The following is a 22,345-nucleotide window of genomic DNA, read 5'->3' as shown; positions in this document are numbered from 1 at the left end:
CTCTAGCTGTTGGAATGATTTAATATCTTAGTATGGAACATAAACACTGTGTATACTTTGATAATGTGGGTTTTTCAAGCCTGCGAAACAATATTCACACTCCTTGTGTCCACTTGTGAGGCTGGCTGACTGTTAATGTGATCTCTATTAGGAAAATAGATTTCGCTCATATCGCACAGCTCTATTTTTGTGTGTGTGTGATTGAAACGTACCGACTGATGCAGGCATCTCCCCCCACTGCAGCACTGTATCCTTGGTGATGCGGCCGTAGGTGTCAATGTAGACGCCCTCGTCTTCGTAGCAAACCAGAACCTCCGTTCCAGCGCTGTTTGGCAAGATGATGATGGCGTGGGGACGGATGGAGCCTTGGATCTGTGAACCAAACACAATCCATCAAAAACCAACAACGTTTCAATGTTCGGACACTTCTTCGTACATAAAACATAAAGGCACATCTCAGAGATAGAAACTGTCTCAAAGTGGGCAGTGTTTTTGGTCAGCTGTTAACTGACAATGTCTAAAGGTTGTAAAGCAAAAAATAATAATCTATTGTTCTTGATTTCATTCTTATGGTAAACCCATTAAAATTGACGAGAGTTAAGAAAGTTAACAGTAAGAGACTACTATAAAAAGTAATAAGTAAATTCGATTTAAAGGGGGAGAGGTGGATTTTGTTATATTTAAATACAATGAAATGGACTGTCTGAGTGCAGAGATACAGGGACATGTTGGGACTTCTTTTAAAAAAACGAGTTAATGTCCCTGAGTGAAGCATGAAGGTCAATTCATTACACATTTTAGTGCTAGTTTATAGGAAATGACCAAAATTTTGAAATAGTCAAATACCTAACCTCTGCTATTCATTAGCAAAAGCCTTCAGTTCTTTTGAATGACCTCTTATCTCTTTTAGAGTTTAGCCACAACCACTATCTTCATGAAACTAAAATTATGCATTAACATTTCTCTATCCATAAAAGACACTTCTCTTAATGTTCATCTGACCGTTAAATTTATTCAGACACTGAACCAACCCAAGACAATTATCTGACCATTTCAGACATTTCTTTAGCAGTTCAGAACAACATCTCTTCCAATTTAGAAACATGCATCGAGTCAAATCCGTAAAAATGTATTTCACTAATCCAGAAACATGCATGTCAGACATAGTGAATGTGTTTTACAGGAGACCAAGCCCAAAATAATTATAAAGAAAAAAAAGAAAGAAAATCGTTCATAAGCAAAAGAAGTCTACTACTGAGAAGAACAGTCTAAAAACAATATGTCAGTATCTGTCAAACTGACAAGCAGCAACATATTTCAACTAGAAATAAAAGCACCCTTGATTAAACTCTGCAGCAGCTCACATCTTAACCAGAACAGGGAATCCCTGTTCTAATCAAACAACAAAGCTCCACCAGAAGAAAATAAATAAAGGCTTCAGCAGAATTCAGTGCTTTGTCAGAAACAGCAGGTCAACGTGAACATGTTTCCTACATTACCAGAGTGTGAGCCACCACGATCCTGAGCATCAGAACAGGCATCCACAGACGCAACGCAATCTTAATCCTCTGCCTTGGAATCAGCATTGTGACATAGTTTGCAGGCAACAATAAACGATGTGTGTGTGTGTTTGAGCTTCTTCAAGTGGGTGAGTGCTGCATTTGCGTGTGTGAAATGTGGGTTATGCTTGTGTTTGTGAATTGCTTTTGACAATGACACAGTGTTGTGTGAATGTGTTTGTGTGTGTGTTTGTGTGTGTGTGTGTGTGTGAAGATGAGCGATGTGGGAAGAGAAGGTGTGTGTGTGTGAATCAGTGCGTATCAGAGTACAGAGAAATCCTTGGAGTGTAAATGCTCCGTAAGAGTCCTCAAAGAAAGTGAACTATGAGCATGGTGAGGTAAAGGTGAGTGGGTTTATAAGTTCACTGCAGCTGAGTGTGTGTGTGTCAGAGAGAAAAGGAAAAAAAGAGAATGAGCCCGGCTTGAGAGGTGTAAAGATATCGCAGCGGCGGCGGCGGCAGCAGTATAAGGCACCAGTGTAGTAGCTCTCTGCAGACTCGCTTAATATACCAGAGTGACGGAAAGAACACACACACACACACACGCATGCACTCCTGCACGCACACACACAATCACACACACACACACTGAGAGTGGGACAGGAGGGGTGTATTTTTAGCTTATTTTCCTCATCATACATCTTTCTTGCTCCATCTTCAACTTTCTAACAGAAAGTAGCACTTTGGCTTATACTCGTGTGTGTGTGTGTGTGTGTGTGTGTGTCTGTGTCTTTGTGTCTCTGTGTGTCTGTGTGTCTGTGTGTCTGTGTTCTGACCTGCCCCTGCTCTTCCCTGAACTGAGAAGTATTTCACAAAATGTTTGACGCAACATTTCTCCGTCTACCCACTCAACACTATATGAGCACAGAGTATTTAATATATTCTGGTATATGAACCAACAAAACAAATAAATAATGAATGTAAGATAGAAATAACAGGATGTGTTTGAATGTGAATGTGAATATGAATCATCACTTAAGTGAACTTTAAGTGCCCACATACAGCTGAGAGGGAAACAAATCAACAGCTGCTTTAATTGTACCAGCAGTGGGAAATTATTTTCTGCATTTAAAGACAAATTCATTCGCAAAGAACGTATTGGACATGGAATTAGCCAAAGCTTACAGACTCCTATGAGCCATTATAACTTCATCTTATTGATACATTTAAAAAATATGACCAACCATCCTAAATTATGATAGTACGCTATATATTTAGCCACTGAATGCTTTCATTGTTAGGCATTAAGCAAATACATACATTGCAATAGAGATTGGTTGCTCACGAGGATAAACTAGAAAAGGAAGTCTCAATATGATAAAACATTGAAGTTTGGCAGTTGTACTTTTTAGTCCAGTGGAACTTGCTATGTGTCTCTGCTCTGGACCCTCATACGGGTCAAGCCACAAATTGCTGGATATTACATTTCATATTATCTGACAGTGTCTCCGAGCTCCCCTTCCTTGTGGATATCCGTGCATTTTAAACTTCACATTTACGGTGTGATGCAAGCTGTTTGTTTGAACTGAGGTAACCTGATGCATCACTATGACAACACAAGGGATATTTTGCGTGGAAAGCTCTGAGTTCAGGAGTGATGTGTGATGGAAACAACAAAGTTATCTACATGTATTTAATAAGGTTAAATAAGGTTACTCATCAACTACAAAATAGGTTTCAACCATTCTTAGTTAATTTTTCCAATACAGATGTATTTGAGATTTGATCACACGGACCACATCAGGAGTGGTCGGAGACGCACGTGGTTACATTCTTTTAGCTGTGTAAACGTGTCCTATGTATCATTGAAGGATCACCTCAGTTGATGTCCTCTGACCCACTATATAAAAATATATATATTTTGATATATATTTTGAGTCTTTCTCTCTCTCACACACACACACACACACACACAGACAGACACAGACACACACGCAGACGACTGACCTATTGGTCAAAGTCATACTGACTAAAAACATCACCTTTTCGTTTATTGCACACAGCAGCGATGTGTGTTTATCTGCATATAGAGCCATGAAGCAAGATCTGATCACATGTGTTCAATGGGAACACACATGGAGACTCAACTTATAATATAACTATCTATTGTCTTATTCAGCACCAGTTTCAGTCAAAGTGCCACCCAATGCTTTAGATCTCTGAAATCAGGACTTCAATTTCTGAACTTTTTTGTTTTTGATGCTGTTACAGTACAAACTCACCATATGAACAAATGTAGGAGATATTTAAGTTAAGAATACAAACATGTATCATACAACATTCGCAATATGTCTCAATATTCTACCTGCCAACAGACTCTAGCGAGAGATAGACATAGAGAGTGAGAGTGAGAGTGAGATAGAGAGAGAGAGAGAGAGAGAGAGAGAGAGAGAGAGAGAGAGCGAGAGAGAGAGCGAGAGAGAGAGAGAGAGAGAGAGAGAGAGAGAGAGAGAGAGAGAGAGAGAGAGAGAGAGAGAGAGAGAGAGAGAGAGAATTGAGCAAACGAACGATGCAACATTGGCTGATGGAGTGGGAGGAGGAAAACAAGGAGATGGATGCAAAAGGAAGAGAAAAGAATGTATCTGCTATAGACGAGTAGGAGGAGAGTGGAGGGGGTGGATGGAGGAAAAACAGTGAGAAATAAAGAGAGAAGTGAGTGACATCTGTAGACTAAGAGTAGGAGGAGGAGGTGGAGAAGAGCATCCTGAGGGACTGAGGGGGTGAGGTTAGCTGTAGAATAGAAAGTTAACAGCTGTAAGATATAAGAAAAATGTGGGGCAAAATCAAAGTCAAGTAAGATAAAGAAGTCTAGCTACAGGGAGAATAACATCTAAATTTCATCAGAGATCTCTTTGCAAAATAATATTTAAAGGTTCAGCACTGGAGGAAGCATTTTCCTTAAAAAGATCCTGTACACTGCCTATATTGTTTTCTACTAAGAGAGGTCTGCTTCATTTTCGTATTGTCCTATGTGGTTGTATACCTGTTATATTTCATGTAAAGCCCATGGAACTGACTTGTTCAAATGTGCTGTACAAATAATCTTGCCTTGCCAACCTCCTTCAGGTTCATTCTTAATCAACCTTGTAACCTTCATAACATATTTTGACTACTTACTCAGTAAAATCAGTTAATTCCTTCTGCAACCTCCCATTTTCTATCTTGTTAAAATTATGAAAAACATAGATATCAAAGATATTATCATGCTTTGGTAAGTTTTCTCTTTCTCTTTTCATTGAAAATCCTATTCTAACCAAATTCTAACCACTTCATTCTTGATATATATCACGTTTTTTGCACTAATGATTACTGGGTATTTTATATATATATATATATACATATATATGTATATACATATATATATAATGTATATGTAAATAAAACTGAGACTCTTACATGAGTTGGCAGGTAGAGGTCGTACGGTGTTCCAGAGTCGACATCGATGGCGTGGAAGCCGGACAAGGAACCGTAGATGACCTTTAATCTTTGACCTGCCTCCACTGTCAGGTCAACAGAGAGTGGTTTTTGAGGCAGAGACCTGAAAGACTGAGTAAACAAGTACACAAACAAAATATTTAGAATGTGATGAGTTAGAATAAGGACAGTGTGAAAAATTTGTAAGACATCAACCAATGTCTTTATTGATAATCAGTGTTAATTTTGTTGACGAAAACTATGACGAAAAATATTCGTTAACGATCTTTTTTCATGACGAAGACATGAAGAAGACGTAACGAAAACGGATCTTTGAAAATAAAAACTATGACTAAATCTATTTTAACTTTCGTTGACGAGACGAGACGAAACAAAAATGTTGGTGGTTGACTAAGTCACAATAATTTTTTTAAACATCATCGTATCAGGCCGTCATAAAGTTTTCTTTATTGTCGTTCTATAATTTCGTTAATGCAACAAACTATAGTTTAGTATAGTATAACTTTATATTAAACTTTATTAGCTTTGTTATCAAATATGTTTCGCGGCTCGAGACAAATTTTATTTGGGGGAAGAGGGGGCAAAATTACTCTTGCAAGTAAAGGTTGCCGACCCCTGCTATAGACCTATCCTGGTAGGGATATCTAATGGACAACCTAAGTACTGCAAGCTAGACTGTGACTAAAACTAGACTAAAATGTAATTTGTTTTCGTCGACTAAAACTAGACTAAAACTAAGAAGAATAAAAATGACTAAATGTGACTAAAACTAATATGCATTTTCGTCAAAAGACTAAGACTAAGACTAAATCAAAAATAGCTGCCAAAATTAACACTGCTTATAAATTCTCAAAATAAAACGTGACATCACCAGAACCACTTCCTTAATAATTAATCAGCAATGACTTTGACAGCTTGAAGAGCATTTTCATAAAGATGGACATCCTCAAATGTTCATGCTATTAATTCTGAACGAGAGCTTCATGTGTATTTTGGTATTTTTCTGAAGAGAGAGGGTTAAACTATGAAGTGTGGAAAAAGTAGCTCAGGCCACGAAGGACACAAAGAAATGGGACACTGCTCTTCTGAGACTCTGTGTGTATAAACTCCTACAGCCTGGATGTGTCATGACTGTGTGCATGTGCAAATGTTGTGGAAGTGACCCTATTAGAATGGATATATTGGTCTACGTCTATCTGTGATTTGTTACTAGATGTAAAGAGAAGCACAACATAAATCAGCAAATATCTGTACGTTCTACTTTACTACATTTTTAGGTTGCATTGTGTCACATGTTCACATTGTTATTGTATATTTAATTATTTTTCATTTTATACGTTTAAATGTATCAGTAACGAGAGGGTAATTGTTTCACTGAGCCAATCGGAGCAGGCAGGTGATTATTCATGCAGTCACCCCTCGCTCGAGAAGAAGATGGATTTGGATGAACCCACCGCAGAGACTCATCCGTAATTCTAAATAAATTTAAAAGCAATTACTTACGTACTTTTACTCAAGCAGAAACAAGAATTTGGTACTTTATTATTTACCCAAGTACATTTTTGACTATTTATTTGTACTTTACATAGGTAAAAAGTGTCAAAATCTACAACTATTCTCCGAGTTTTAGTTGAAATGTTTCACTGGTCACAAACATGGTCAATCAAGGCCATTCTACACTGTAATCTGTAGAATCCTGCTGATAGTGTGGCTAAAAAACATTGTATAATAAGTGTTCATATGTTGTGTAAAAAATCTCTATACAATTCTTTCACACTGATACCAGACACACACACCACTAAATGTTACCAACCTTGAAGGCCATGAATTTGTGGTAGGGCTTTGGGGCCCAGGCGTACACTTCCACAGCATTCTTCAAAGCAATCACTAGGAACTTTATCTTCTCGTAACGCACTGAAAAACAGAGACACCATTACAAGTCTGGAACTTCCCCCTCTGAGCTTTATGTCATAGGGAAATGACAGCCGTGCTAATATGATCCGTAGTGCTCTTAAATAAGAACTTAGTAGTGTGTACTTACCCACTTTATAGTGGACACAGCCCTCCAGGTCACCTACTGAGGTCCAACCCAGTCTCTTCTCCACCTCTGGGTCATTATGGAGGATTTTATTCCTTAACCAGGACAGGTAATACAGACGGAGCTTGTTCTTTTTACCTAGGGCAGTAATCATGTTATAACATAGACAGATGTCTTTGTGCCAATTCAACTGTAAAAAACAAACATTATTTGTCAAGGAGATTCCCCTCACATGGTCTGGCTGCAGTACAAAAGCTGGCAACATTCAGCAAGTTTCTACCCCCCCCCACCCCCATGGATTCCACAGCATTTGGTTTTGTTAGTACCTTGATTTCTACATTTACTCTATTACTTTATTTATTCTACGAATAGATAGTGTTTAGTTTTAACTCATTTGGGGTGCCCCCTACTTTGTCAAGCCTTAAGTCGGGTTGTGACAGAGTGGAATTCAAGACGGAAGCAAATTTGTGACTTTTTGATTTTACTCTAATTAATTTTCAATTTTCTTTCGGATGGAAAATCAGCCAAGTATTGATGGCATACCTGATTCTTCAAATATATGCATTAGCAAGGCCAGAAGATTTGTGACTATAGTTATTATAACAATCTACGTCACAAAAGAAGACCCCCAATATTCCTCACTATATTATGATATTTTGAGATATGACCGTGGCTTCTCTGTTTCTCTCTGCCTCAATCTATAGGGTAAAACAAATGCTCTCAAGTAACATTTACCTGATATAGTGATGAGCACATTGAGTCCTTCCAGCACATCCATCTGCTGAAACCTTCGCCTGCTGATGAGAGAGTAGACTTTCCCTTGACCACTTCTGTCCAACAGCCACAGACCATTCTCTGTCCCCACCAGCAGATTCACACCTATGCAGCAGAAAGGAGACAAACCTTACACTCTCAAGCAAAATGCTGGGCCATGCATATATCTCTCTGTCAGCCTGAGGTGTGACACATCACTGGATCAGATACGTATTTCAAAGTAACAAAAACAAGTGATATTGAACTACGAACCCCATAGTCCTGCACAGAGAACCTCTGTGTTGAACTTCTTCTTGTACTTGCGGATCTCGGGAGTGTCGCTCTGTGGTCGAATGTTGGTCGGGTTCACATTCACCACAGAGCCCTTCCTGTGGTTCTCTCTCTTGATTGGCTCACCCTTAACACCAGCTACATGAGAGCAGATAGTTCACAAAAACATGATGATGACCTCATGTAAAAAAAAACATCCAGAAAATAAGCCAGGTATTATTTTTGATAAGATAATATGATGATTAAAATGTATTGATGACACACTGTTACATCCTTTATTATTAGAGCTGTCCTTAATTTACGGATTTAGTTCAACAAGTGTTTCATTCTTTTCTGAGGTCTATTACCAGATGGTCTCTCCTGACAGAGACTTGGCTGTATTTGGATGTTCTGAGAACTATTTAATTTATCATTAACCATTAGTCCTCCTGATAGGCCTGGTACTGGCAAAAAAAACATGAACCCAAAATCTGGAACCGATCAACTACACCGTACTCTAGGAACTGGCTGCATGAACTTGTGTCTGTAACACACATTGAGAAACTGCGACAAACTAGCACAAAATGCCAACGCAGATAGGAGGAACCTGGTGTCCTTTTAAAAATACCTGGACTTTAGACACATTTTTGTTTATAAACTGTTGTTATTTTCTTTATATAACTATTTTTTGTTTTGTTGCTTCATATTTCTGTAATTTGAGGATTTAACAATTGCATGTGGATGATATGCACGTTAAAACGTATTGTTTGTTGTGTGTCCTGGACACAAGACAAGACAAACTTTCCTCTGTAATTTGTTCTCTTCCCTCATGTATGTCTATGTATGACATCAGGTTGGGCTCTGGGCTTTGACTTATGTCTGTTCTTGTTTAGAACAAATATTGATTAAAAACAATGTACTCACTGGGGCTCTGTGGAGGTGATGATATGGGGATCAATCTTGGATCGATGAAGGACAGGAAGGAGGAAGTTGAGGAGGTGTTTTTACCAGTAGGACTGCTGACAGCCTGATGAGTAGAACAACAGTAAAGACATTTAATCCAGTGACTACAGCTATGTAAACTTCAATGATCATCAACTTTCAGATTCACTTCCTTAAAACAATTGCAGCAAACAACTGGTTCTTGTATAAGAACATATGAAACACAAAGCGGGATAAGAAAGTATTTGTGTTATTATGAAGACTGATACAACTGTAGTCCTACCAAGACACATTAATACTGATAAGAGAGCACCAAAGCTGTGCCACTACCTCCCTCTAGAGGATAATCTAAGTGGTGCAAATGGTCAGGGTAATTACATGTTAAAGCTTTGACAATGGACAATGTCACTCAGCCTATTATCATCACAATAACATCACAAGTTTCAGAGTGGTAATTCACTGGCACATTTCTTTTTTCATCTGTCAATAGCCAGAATCAATCATTTCAACCATGAACTTTTTGCAGTGGATTTATTGATTAAATGCATAGTTTCTGAAGACAGACTCAGAAGTACTCTGGTCTAAATATTAACTCAGAGAACTACAACATGAAATAAATAGCTTGAAAATCAATATTATGCATGGGCATGTCCATGTGCTTGTGTGTGTGTGTGTGTTTGTTTGAATGTGTGTGAGTCTGTTTGTTTGAATATGTGTGAGTCTGACTCCTTTTGTCTGTCTGACTGTACATTCTGTTTACCGTATTTGAATTGAGTTCCTGATGTGTGGGGCATCGAGGGGCTGTGGGCGACTGCGAGTAGCTGAGTTCACGTGTTTGCTGCTGTTGGCACAGTGCATTATGGTTAGGACTGCAGTGGGAGGTTTTCTGCAGAAGGTCTGGCAGCAGGTAAGTATCGTCAGAACCCAGCCGAGAAGTCTGTACAACACAATCACACAGACACACAAACACACACAGTAGTAATAAAGAGATGGAGTCGCTGAAGCCCCCTGGCGGGACATGCATTAACAGGAATTTGAATGATCAAGCCAAGACCTCTTTATAGTTTTGTCTTTTATAGTTAAAAAGTCATATATTTCATCTGATTTAATAACCACAGAGCCTGTGAATCCATAAGCACCCATTTACAGAATGTGGTTTGGACAGTACAGTGTGGACATTGCAGCCGTCAGCTGTTAAACATGAAGATGCAGGGAGAATTGTGTAGAGGAAACAGGTTAGTGTCCATGTGTGTGTGTGTGTGTTTGCGTTTGTGTGCAGGGTACCTGGTGCAGATTGTGGTGAGGTTGCAGGACGATACCATCAGGTATTCTTCTGTAGTATTTCCCTTTTCCATTGGACAGAGCAGACCTTGGAACACAGAGCAGTCACGATTTTAGAAAAGACTCAGACTTCAGGTCATTTATTAGTAATGGACAAGATCAATTCATCCCATGGCAATAAAAACAAGGCTGGGTAACTTCCTGGGATTGGCAGAGGAGCCTGATAAAAAATAAACACTCATCTTGTTATCCTCTCCATGAGCAGACTCAAATGTATTTTATCATGTTAATAATACATTTAGCTTTATTCTCACATTTGTGGTTATGTAAAATGTAAACCAATGACAGATTAAGCTGGTCCCAGTTTGGTTCTCGTAGTTTAGATGGCTCAAATAAACCTTAAAGACATCCATGGGGTTTTAATCCAAATTTCTATATGCGCTATAATTCAAACGTGTCAGTTTTGTGGGTTCTGCTCAGGTTTATGGGTCAGCGTAAACGTCCTCACATATACAGTAGGATTTCTCAGCAGAAATCTGAGTCAGAGTTAGAATAGAGACTCTTCATTCTAATTCTCCAATCTCCACTAGTTTCCGAAAATTGGTTTCACATTGTCTTTTCTTCTGCTTGCAACATGTCCTGTGTCACTGAAAGAGTTGCTCAAATCTTTGTATGCAAGACAACTTTATTATAACAAAGTCCCTGTTTTTTTTAATTAAAAAGATCATTGCAGGGAATATACTGACGATGAAGATCCCCACCTGTTCCTCTCTTCATCATCACTGCTGCCGACCTCATCACTGGAAGAGGAGTATTCTGTGGCTTTGTTGAGCCGGACAAGAGCAGGTTTTACACCCTGCATGATGGAGGTGAGATCAGAGATCAGTATATGCACAGGTATGTGCAACATAAAAAATAGCACGTGGTCATTGCTGTGAAAATGTCAAGGTAACTTACTTGTGTATGACCGCTGGTCATGTTTTCTCTTGTGCTTCTGTGCTGCTGGAGACGGTGATTTAGAAGAGGACTCTCCAGGTTAAAGTAACCTACAAAACACACACACAAACAATCAGCTGTTATGCCACGAGAAAATATTTAAACACTAAACCCATACCCAGACGATGGTGAGAGAGGCCATCTTAAAAAATGGCAGCCTTTGCCTAGGGATGATACTGTACATAGGGTGCAGTGGAATGGTCCATTTTCCTGAGGAAGACGAATGAAATGACACAAAAGCTTTTCAGCGGCCGCCATATATTCAGAGTCTCTGTCATGGTATTAGCATCTGTCCTGGATGATCCAAATCAAAGTAGTCACTGGAGACGCAATAAGGCAAATGTTAATGCCAGGTATTAACCAGCGCATTTAGAGCTTTTCATATATGATCGCATCTCTCAGGACGGATAATCAAATCAAATCTGAACAGGTCGGAGTGTCACAAGTCGATATAAAACTTTTAAAGAAGCAACATCTTTTTGTTCAACAAATCACATGGGCTTTTATGATAAATAAAGTAACATTTTCACCAGCATTGGGAACACCATACTCCAGCCAGAGGTTACAAATCTCTTGCCTCCCACCCAAGATAATCAATAGATATATATTATGTTTGTATCACGGCAACAAATGCACTTTTCTACAACAATGCAATTGAAAGAACAAAGCAGCTTTTTCTCAGTTGCAGAAAGAGCAAACAAAAGGCTTTTCACCACAGTCAAGCTGTACAAGTCTCTAGGCGAATCTCTGATCTGTGGCTCCACAACAACTTTGGCCGAGGCCAGGAGCCAAATTGAGTGGGTGGCATCAAAAGCTTTTCCTCCCAACTACACACAGAGGCTAACTTGCAAAAAAAAATTCTCCCCGGTCTATCTCTCTTTGTAATATCCCTCCTTGTAGGTAAAAATGCAGTTTCCTTACTTCTGAGCACAGTGGATATGAGGATAAGGGCTTTATAATAGATGTGATATCTATTTTCCTGTCTAGACACACAAGATTTAAACCTATAATCTGTGTTGTACAATCTCACTGCTTAGAGTGTGTGTATTTACCATATATGAAGTGTGTGGTGGGCTTGGTGTGACTACATGCATTTGGTGTATGTGTGTGTTTATGGATAAACCGAGTGTGTGTGTGGGTTCAGCTGGAAACCAGTGACTTAATTGTTAGTGCACACGTACACAACCCCGTAAGTGATTCTGACAGATAAGCAACTGCATGCGTTGCTGCAGGGCAATTTACAGGAAACACAGGCATCCTTTGTATGCTTCAACAATCTCGGGAGATAATGGTCACAAGTCCCTGGCACCTTTATTTTGGAGATCAGAGGCTGAAAAGTTTGAGAATCCCTGATTAAGGCCACAGGAGGTGACTGAATAACTAACATCTCTCAACTCTTTCAAGAGAATTGAGGCAAGCTGCACCTTCTGGGGTTTGTCTTTACTTTTCATACAGCAGAACGCAGCATGTGGATGAGCATTAAAAGGTGCTGAGTTAAGGCTGCACAGACCTGGGGGCTTGCTGCTGGTTGAGGAGACGACGTGCGACTGAGACCTTCCGCTTTTATCTGCTGCAGACACTGAGCCGCCACTAGATGGAGAGAGAGACACACACACGCAGAGAAACACAGGTGGAGTGTGAAAAACAAAACAAGTGGTACAATAGAGGGAACTGTGATGAAGCATTTCTATCAATTCTAATCAAGTAAATCCTTCACGCTGCCACTGCACAGTGACCCAATTTCCTCACCATTAGTTTGATCTAATCAAAAGTAATCATCTAAGCTAAACTAATCTGATCTACCCATGGCCGACTGTTCTCTAATGGTATGTGCCAGTACACTGAGTTGTAGTGTGACAACAATAAAGATTCATCTGGCTGGAAGAATAACTGCTTACAGCCTGGTTACAATACCAAAGATACAGATACTGGTCTTTGCAGCTTGAGGCAACCAGCTCAGCTGATGCTCAGAATTAGATGGTGGGTGTTGTCTAAGTAGAGAAAGCTGTGTAGTGTTAAAGGGAGCTGCATTGCTAAATTATAATTATAAATATTATAAAAACATATCAACGATGAAGCATTGCTTACTTACAAACAATCAACCCTCATTAACAATCTGAAGTCTGGAATCACGCCGTCATGATTAATTAAAAAAAATATATCATATATCATTTATCATTTCAATATATTTCTCCATAAATTCTTCAGGGATTCAAGTCAATAATAAAATTAAATTTAAAACCAATGTCAAGGTCAACATATATGAAGGAATGTTGGAAGCGAAGAATTACTTACACCAACCCCATCCCCGAAAAATATTTGAAGTAGTCCAGTAGAGAATAAACCATTTTATTTTATTTTACAAACTACAGGCAAATGCAGAATTTTTAGTCTTTTCTACTGAGTGTATAGAGATACATTCTGACACAGGTATTTATAGGCTTAGATTACTATCAGTTATTCAGTCTATGTTAGTCTTGTATGTAGTTTGATTATTGTATAAAAGAATTACAATATAGTGACATTATAAACTGTGCATAAGGCAAAAAAAAGTATTTTAAATAAGATCCTCAGTTTTAAACGTGATGCAAGTAGCATTAAACAGTTTTTTTTTATAGATGCATAATATCAAATCTATTTAAAAATGGCTATGAGGAAGAGATTGTTTTTAAAACCTCAATGTTACACACATTGTGTTTTGGTAAGAAATATAACGCAAGTGTTTACATGCCAGTTTTCCATTTAAGATCTACAGAGTGTAGCAGTGAACACCCATTATTAGAATAGCTCTCATTAAATAGATGTTAACATAAATAACACCTTTTTAAACTTGTTAAAGACTTAGTGTGTTTAATACGATTTTCCCCGGCTAACATTTTCTATTATTGAATTTGAGACTTTTTAAGACCCTGTGGGATCCCTGATATATTGGTGACATTCTTACAGCTCTCAGATTATTAGATGACTATCTGTGTATTGCCTGTGCGTGCGGTGTGAGCACAGTGTGACCGTGCTGTACCTTGAAGCAGCCCTCCTGTGTCCCATCACCAGCTCTCTACAGTAAAACTTGGAGGTAGTGCGTTCTGGGACCTGATATTTACACGAGAAAAAGGGCAGATTTATCAGACGTAATGAAAACACATGGTAAATAAATACACAAAGATTGCAACCTCCCCCGTGGTCCTCAGTACTTATTTTCTCTCTTCATAGGTTGGAACGAGCTCTTTACAAGGATTTCGGGTCCAGCCCAACAGGGACTGCAGCTAATTAGAGCGAGGTTTCTACAGTTTTGATGTGGACAAAAACTTCAGCAGTGCCTGAGACGCTGCATAGCAAAGTGCAATAAAATCTTTAATATCTCGTTGGGAGATATTTAATACTGGGGATTTAATGAGACTATTTGGTTGGGCTGTTTTGAACGTTTCTTAACATTTAAGTGTTGTTCCTCTAAACCATGACATGTGGAAACATCATCTGAGTCAGGGATCTTTCTCAACATTGTGCACATGACGTTACACAAAGCAGCAGAGTGAAATCAATAATAAATCAGTCTGCGTGAGTTCTGCAAAGTATCGTTTTCTTTTAAACTAGAATTTTTTTTAAACGTTTGATTCTTCTCAAACTTTGTTCTGCCGACCAGCTGGTGACCTTTCAACCTCTCGTCCCCTGGGTCACACGACCCAGTTACAGAGAGGAAGACACACCCAGCAGAGCAGGAAGAGAGCTGTGAGAGTAACTATCACACTCTGACAAGTTGCCCACATCCTGCATCTGGATACAAACACACACTAACATACAGACGCTCTCACACACACACGTTTGTAAAGCTTCTTAGTGAGGACCCTAATTGGCATAAGTCATTCCCTAGCCCCTTACCCTACCCATACAAAATAAATGCCTAACCCTAACCCTTAACCTAACCTAAACCTTATTCTAACCCTGAACCTAAAATCGAGTCTTTAACCCCTAAACATTCAATAAAAGGGGGGTCACAAAGTGAAAACCGGTCAAAAGGTCTTCACTTTCCCAAGTGTCCTCACACCGTAGGTTGTAAACTCAAACGGGTCCTTACAAAGATAGCCGTACAAGAACACACACAAACAGACGCGCACACAAACAGACGCGCACACACACACACACACACACACACACACACACACACACACACACACACACACACACACACACACACACACACACACACACACACACACACACACACACACACACACACACACACACACACACACACACCACACACACACACACACACACACACACAGACAGAGAACTTGCTGCCTGTTGTTTCCTGTCTAATATTGCGGCACACGCGTGAAAGTCTTTGATGTTATGAAAATCATTGCACGTTGAGGATTTCAAAACCAGGGTTAGTAGGGTTTTATAATATCAAATAAATCAGGGAAAGCTCGACCATGAGACTGTTCAGTTGATTTCAGACAGCTGCAAAAGTCCTAAAATACATAATCTTGTGCTGTACGACTCCAAAATGTTAAAAAACCTTCTTAAGGCCACTGCAGTCTCCTACAGCAGCTCCAGCTTCTACATTGAGGTCACAGGAGAGAGTAGTGAGTTATTAACTGCTCTATCGACTCCATATGGTCTCCTCTTCGCTCAGCAACATAACACAGCAAACAGACAGCTTTATTGGGCTCCCCTCCCCTCTCTGTAGTACTTATTAGTTGTTCTATCAACTCCATATGGTGTTCGGTTAGTAAATACACCTAACTGCAGAGCCACTTAGTGAAACACCTAGTGGGCGAGCGGGGCTGTTATAGTGAGAGTAAAGGGAATTATATGTTTTGGAGTATTTAAGGTGTGATAATCACAGAGATGGTTTTAGTTAGAGGCCCTTCAGGACAAGCCTTGAGCTTAAAACACAGCCCCTCCCCAGCACAAGCACATAAACACAAACAGCCCAAAACACAAACACACACATCAACAGTATGCCAACCCTGTGATGGGTACACCTCGTCTTGCTTGGTGTGACAGGATGCTTCTCTCACACACATTTGCCAACCTCATGTGATGCAGGCTACATCCTGTGCCTGGCATGACAATAAGAACTAGGTTCCCCTCACAGAAAAAGTTTCGACTCACTTTAGGCGGTTCATCGACTGAGTCCCAGAAGACATCATCGGTGATGGACATGGGTGAAAATGGCGACAGGGGGGAAAGGGGCATATCTGACATGGAGCTGCTGTGAGGGGCCTCTCGACTAGAGCGCAGATTGGCATTCTGGGAAAATAAGACACACTTTTAACCACATCATAGAAACCACTAGCTTCCCAGAAAAGATGAACCTATTAATGTTTCTGAGCTGTAATTGTAAAAACAATGCCGTACTAAAAAGGGCAGAATTCATAGACAAAACATTTTCTTAAAACAGAGGCAAGAAAGAAAAGGCAAGCAAAAGGTCTAATGTTCTAAATTTACTATACCTGGCTGAGGTGAGCTCTCTGCATGGCTGGGGTACATGGACTAGAGCTGCTCCCAGAGCCCATCCTGGAGTGCACCTGGCTGGGAAGACCAGCAGCCAAGAGCAGCCGGGCCAAGTTTGATTCTTGGAAGTCCATCTACAGCAGAATAAACATGTAAGACTGTGTGTATGTGTGAGTGTGTCTGTGTGTATCCTGTATAACCTTTTATAATAAGGTGTGCATGAAAAGTGATGCAGCCACGACACATCATCTTTGGATGTCTGATAACGGCTGATTCAGCAATTTTGCCAGGTCACTGAGGGTGGACTTGCTGCATTCCTTATTCTACAACCTTTTGCAGTCCCTGCAGTCTGTATTAAAAAAAAATCACACATTGAATTAATAGTAAAGGTTACAAAACTTACAACTTCAAAAATTGCAACTTTTTATAATAATGTTTTGACTCCTAGCTCAGGGTTTAGGAATGATCTTCTTCTAAAAAAAAAATGCACACACTCACACAGACTAAAGAGTGCCACTAAGCAGTCATATGTGTGAACTTGTTTTAATAAAACAGTAAAACCTGCTTTTGTTTCTCTTTTAACACCTAAGGTCTGTTTCCTGTTCATGTTCCTTGTGTGGTTTAGCTACTGCTCTATGAATAGAGGGTGTGAACCACATGTTGTCATCCTCCACAGTCAGCATCCAGCAAACCATGACCCATTTACATGGAAAGAAAATAAATAAATGAAGCTGACTTAGAACACTGTAACACCTTCACATCCAAGGTTGAATGTTTCATTGGAGTTTTTTTCAAGTTGTCACTCATAACAAGTTGAAAAGTCATTGCTGGTACAATGTTTACACTGGAGAGCACCAGTTCCAGACTTCCTTCTTGGGCAACTGTATTTTTTCAACCATGTCTGCCAAACATTTTGCTTATTTTCTTTTGGTGAGAAAGGTCTGCCTAAGGATGACATGGAGTGGACAAACCGAGTAAGAAAATGGCTGGGAAGAATTGATGGGGGTCTAAAGAGGGACTAAAAACAATAAACGAACACATGAGAACACAGAGGAGGGTGCGACAGAGACAGACAGAGTGGGAAAAAGTGGGATGTGGAGGCAATAACGGCTGCTAGACGGCTGAGGAAGGCAGGGTTTTACCACTGAGCGCTGGCTGTTTGCAGGGCGGCTGGGTGAGGAAGCAGCAGCAGCAGCGGCAGCTGTAATCCCACTTTTAGCTGTTAGCTTCTGGACAGCCGCCACAGGCCTTTCTCTCTGCCTCTGCCTCTCTCGCTCCCTGTGTCTGTGGTCGTGCTGCAGCGACAGGAGCTGGGTTTGGTCCTTGGGCAGGGTGCGGTGGGAACGTCTGGCCACCGAGGGCTGCTGATGCTGGGCCACAGACAGGGGTTTGGACTGCAGCTGAAGCTGATGCTGGGGGTGCTGGGACTTACTCTGAAGCAGCTGTTTCGGGGCCACGGCTCTCTATGTAGCAAACATGAAAAGCACATATAGAAACTAACAAAGCCTGGGAGTGCCTACATGAAGTCAGACAAATGTATATATTGAATTGTGAGGTTATAATATTTATAAAATTTTTTAACAATATAAGCAGGAAACTTAAGACCGGTTATTGGAAGTCAAGAATCTAAATCTAAACTACCGTGACTCTAGATTCTAGACATATTTCAGGATTTTTATTCACACGATAAAGCACATTCTATTTTCATATTTTTATGATACAAGCTTCTTTTTCAACTGACTTCAACCCCTCTTTCCACGATTAACTCAATCTTCTTGATTAGATTGACTCTAAACTGGCCCTATTTCTAGCTGAATGTCACTATTCTCAAATCACATACTTGGCATATTTAGAAAGCTCTTTAGATCTGGTAAAATGGATAATATTGGATAATCAAATTTTACTTTACAAGAAAAGAAGAATCACTTCAGAAGAAAATCACACAGAAGTTGCTATGACATTTCAGTTTCTAATGAGTCAAGATGAATACATACTTTGACATGTTTGATCAACACCCTTCATCTATAACCATTGAGTTTGCATAAAAATACTAGTTTTCAGTGTAAATTTATTGTATTTTGTGTTTGTGTACTCCCAGGTTCTGTAGAAACACTTTAGACAAACATGGATGGGAAAATCTTATAAAGCATATACTGGATCATCAAGCTTGTTGTGCGACACATAGAAAGAAAGCACACACAGTAAGACGGAAGCTGATTTGGTTTAAACCACAGACCAACGTGTGAGGAAAAAAACCTTCTTTAAGTTGCATTCAGTGAAGCAGCTGACTCTGGCACAACATTCATAAATATCTGTTGAAGTTTGTGCAGATCAGGACTGAGAATGAGCTCCAGCTGGGTCCAAACAGTCCAAACAAGATGGATGTAACATGACACAGTGAGCTAGCCACATAAAAAACCCAAAACATAAATACACAAAACTGTATTGTAGTGTGTGTGACACAAAAGAAAAAAGTTAACTCTGGGAGGCAGTGTAATGACACAGTCTGGCGCTATATGCGATGCATCCACAAAGTTCACAAAGAAACGCACCACAGTGTTGATACCGACCCAAATCCATCAGGACCCGAGGGGACAGGTCAGATTTGGCAAAAACTATTTAAATGATATTAGGGGTTGCGTCTGTGATGTTACTTTGGCAGATTTTTACAACTGCTTATCAGCAAAAACAAGCGATAGTGTCAGGATAACACAGACTAGGGTAAGAAACTCAGATTACATTAACTGCATCAGGCTTGAGTCGGGTTTGGAAATAAAAAACAGAATGCCTGCAGAAAAATGGGGCCCAAGATGCACTTAAAAACCCACACGCTCCAACACATCACTTTGGTTTTTATTAGTTAAACTTTCAGGGTAACTGTCACAAGCCATGTAGTACCTTGCAAACCAGTAGACCCAAAGGAATAACACAACGTGCCATCCTGCTGTTCAGACGTAAACATGGCCACCACATGACAACCGGCTGAGGTCAGATTCATGTGAATGCTGCCATAGCAGGAAAACCACCTGAGATTTAATGCTGTTTTCTTGAGGACAATATATGGCTCACACAGAACTGAAATACTCAACATACCATCCACCAGCCAATGTCACACATCAGCGTCTCAGTGCCTGAGAAGAAGGTCTATTTTCACAGCAAAATTAGGAAACAACTCATGTCAGCCAACTGCAATTTAAAATCCAAATCACCACTGAATAATAACCATTAGTTTCTCTATTTAGTGAGTTACCCAATGTTAATGAATGCAACATAGTGAAAGAGGACAAACAAATATACACTCCTGATCAAAATCTTTAGACCAGATAAAAATTGCATGAATTTGCATTTTGCACTGTTGGATCTTAGGAAGGTTCTAAGTAGAGCTTCAAAATGCAAAAAGAAGAAATGGGAACAAGAGACCAAAAGTTGTGAGCAGGCAATTTATTGAAAACAACAATTTAACTGAAGTAGGCTGTTCATCAGCTGATCAAAAGTTTAAGACCACAGCCTTTAAAAGCCAAAATCTGTGCAAAAATTTGGATTCCATGTCATTTCCTGTCAAGTAATCACACTGTGAAGATCTCTTGATGGCAAAGGCAAAAAAGCTCACCGTCTTTGAACGTGGTAGGATTGTTGAACTGCATAAACAAGGCCTCTCACAACGTGCCATCGCTGCTGAGGTTGGACGCAGTAAGACAGTCATTTTGCATTTCTTAAAAGATCCTCAGGGTTATGGAACCAAAAAATCAAGTGGTAGACCCAAAAAAATCTCACCGCCGCTGAGCCGGAGGATCCGAATGGCTGTCCGTCAAGACACAGGATGATCCTCGTCCCAAATTAAGGCCATTACTGGTGCTGACTGCAGCCCAATAACCATCAGACAGTTTCTGCGAAGGAAGGGCTTCAAAAACAAGAAACGTCTTCAAAGGCCACGTCTCCTTCAACGCCACAAAATGCCCGTTTAGACTTTGCAAGGGAGCACCAAACATGGGACATTCAAAGGTGGAAGAAAGTTTTATTCTCTGACGAGAAAAAATGTAACCTTGATGGTCCTGATGGCTTCCAACGTTACTGGCATGACAAGGAGATGCCACCTGAGATGTTTTCTACGTGGCACAGTGGAGGGGGCGCCATCATGATCTGGGGTGCTTTTTCCTTCAATGGAACAATGGAGCTCCAGGTTGTGCAGGGGCGTCAAACAGCAGCTGGCTATGTGGAGATGTTGCAGCGGGCATCCCTCATGACTGAGGGCCCTCGTCTGTGTGGTAACGACTGGGTTTTTCAGCAGGACAACGCTCCAATTCACAATGCCCGTCTGAACAAGACTTTTTTCCAGGAGAATAACATCACTCTTTTGGACCATCCTGCGTGTTCCCCTGATCTTAATCCAATTGAGAACATTTGGGGATGGATGGCAAGGGAAGTTTACAAAAATGGACTTCAGTTCCAGACAGTGGATGCCCTTCGTGAAGCCATCTTCACCACTTGGCGCAACATTCGCACTAGCCTTTTGGAAACACTTGCATCAAGCATGCCAAAACGAATTTTTGAAGTGATCAACAATAATGGTGGAGCTACTCATTACTGAGTCAGTTTTTGACACTTTAATTTCTGTTTTAGGATTTTTTTTTTTTTTTTTTGAGCTGTGGTCTTAAACTTTTGATCAGCTGATGAACAGCCTACTTCAGTTAAATTGTTGTTTTCAATAAATTGCCTGCTCACAACTTTTGGGCTCTTGTTCCCATTTCTTCTTTTTGCATTTTGAAACTCTACTTAGAACCTTCCTAAGATTCAACAGTGCAAAATGCAAATTCATGCAATTTTTTAACTGGTCTTAAGATTTTGATCAGGACTGTATATCGGTTCATACCCAAATTAGTCCATTTAATATTTAAAGCGACACAAGGTAATTTTTATACTATAAAATAACAGCCTCAAAACCATTTTGATGGTGCAAATAGGGAGAATGGCATGCCTGTCATTGCCACAGCGCCCCCTGGATTCCTGAAACTGCACTATGTAACACTGGTGTACGGTCCTGGAACTCGGTAGCTTATAATCAGAAGCCAGGTTAACCCATTTTGATAGAGATTTGCTTAGCCAAGTTAGCAGAACAATTTGATATGATTTGATGTACCTAATGCCCGGATGTCAATAACTGTGTGGGCTACTTGTTTGCTGTGTTAGCTTGTCAGCTTGGTTCATCTCAAATGTGACAACAAATTAAACAAAACGGTCTATATGTGTAAAATCTAGGGGGAGTGCGAGTATAGCTGAGAGCGAATCTTGCATTGTGTCAATTTAATCAACGCTTTACCCAGCTAAGACAATGTCAGTTGAATAGTAGATCAAGCATCCGGTTTTACCGAACTGAAAGATCTTTGAAAAGACTAGAATAGATATTAGACTATATTGATTTAAGTCACAGTCTCATCCTGGGTCCAGGTTACAGACATCGTCATCAGGACAACCTGATGTAGTGGAATCATTTTATGTCATGTTTACTGTGTGCTTAAATTCTTAATTTCTCAATTCTTAAAATTCTTAAAAAGCTGATCTTAAATCTGCTTAACACATACAAAATACATCTAAGGACAACAGTTAAGATTAAA

General features: G+C 39.9%; 1 protein-coding gene across 5 annotated transcripts in view; it reads right to left on the bottom strand.

Moving 5' to 3' along the window:
• Positions 1–22,345, bottom strand: part of si:zfos-2326c3.2 (misshapen-like kinase 1) — a 68,576-nt gene that overhangs the window by 7,254 nt on the left and 38,977 nt on the right. For 3 of the 5 annotated variants that reach the window (XM_053429315.1, XM_053429313.1, XM_053429314.1), the window contains exons 16-31: positions 17,876–18,196; positions 16,733–16,867; positions 16,392–16,529; positions 14,293–14,363; positions 12,784–12,863; positions 11,235–11,323; positions 11,039–11,133; positions 10,281–10,365; positions 9,757–9,933; positions 8,979–9,081; positions 8,058–8,213; positions 7,767–7,910; positions 7,035–7,169; positions 6,807–6,907; positions 4,955–5,104; positions 213–372 (exon numbers count right to left, since the gene is read on the bottom strand). In XM_053429315.1, coding sequence (XP_053285290.1) covers positions 213–372; positions 4,955–5,104; positions 6,807–6,907; positions 7,035–7,169; positions 7,767–7,910; positions 8,058–8,213; positions 8,979–9,081; positions 9,757–9,933; positions 10,281–10,365; positions 11,039–11,133; positions 11,235–11,323; positions 12,784–12,863; positions 14,293–14,363; positions 16,392–16,529; positions 16,733–16,867; positions 17,876–18,196 — 2,140 coding nt within the window. The remainder of the gene's footprint in view (positions 1–212; positions 373–4,954; positions 5,105–6,806; positions 6,908–7,034; positions 7,170–7,766; positions 7,911–8,057; positions 8,214–8,978; positions 9,082–9,756; positions 9,934–10,280; positions 10,366–11,038; positions 11,134–11,234; positions 11,324–12,783; positions 12,864–14,292; positions 14,364–16,391; positions 16,530–16,732; positions 16,868–17,875; positions 18,197–22,345) is intronic. The other 2 variants (XM_053429316.1, XM_053429317.1) reach the window with 2 other exon arrangements.

This window comes from Pleuronectes platessa, chromosome 8 (genome assembly GCF_947347685.1).
Source record: "Pleuronectes platessa chromosome 8, fPlePla1.1, whole genome shotgun sequence".
Taxonomy (NCBI): Eukaryota; Metazoa; Chordata; class Actinopteri; order Pleuronectiformes; family Pleuronectidae; genus Pleuronectes; species Pleuronectes platessa.
This window is presented reverse-complemented; position numbering and strand designations above follow the sequence as displayed.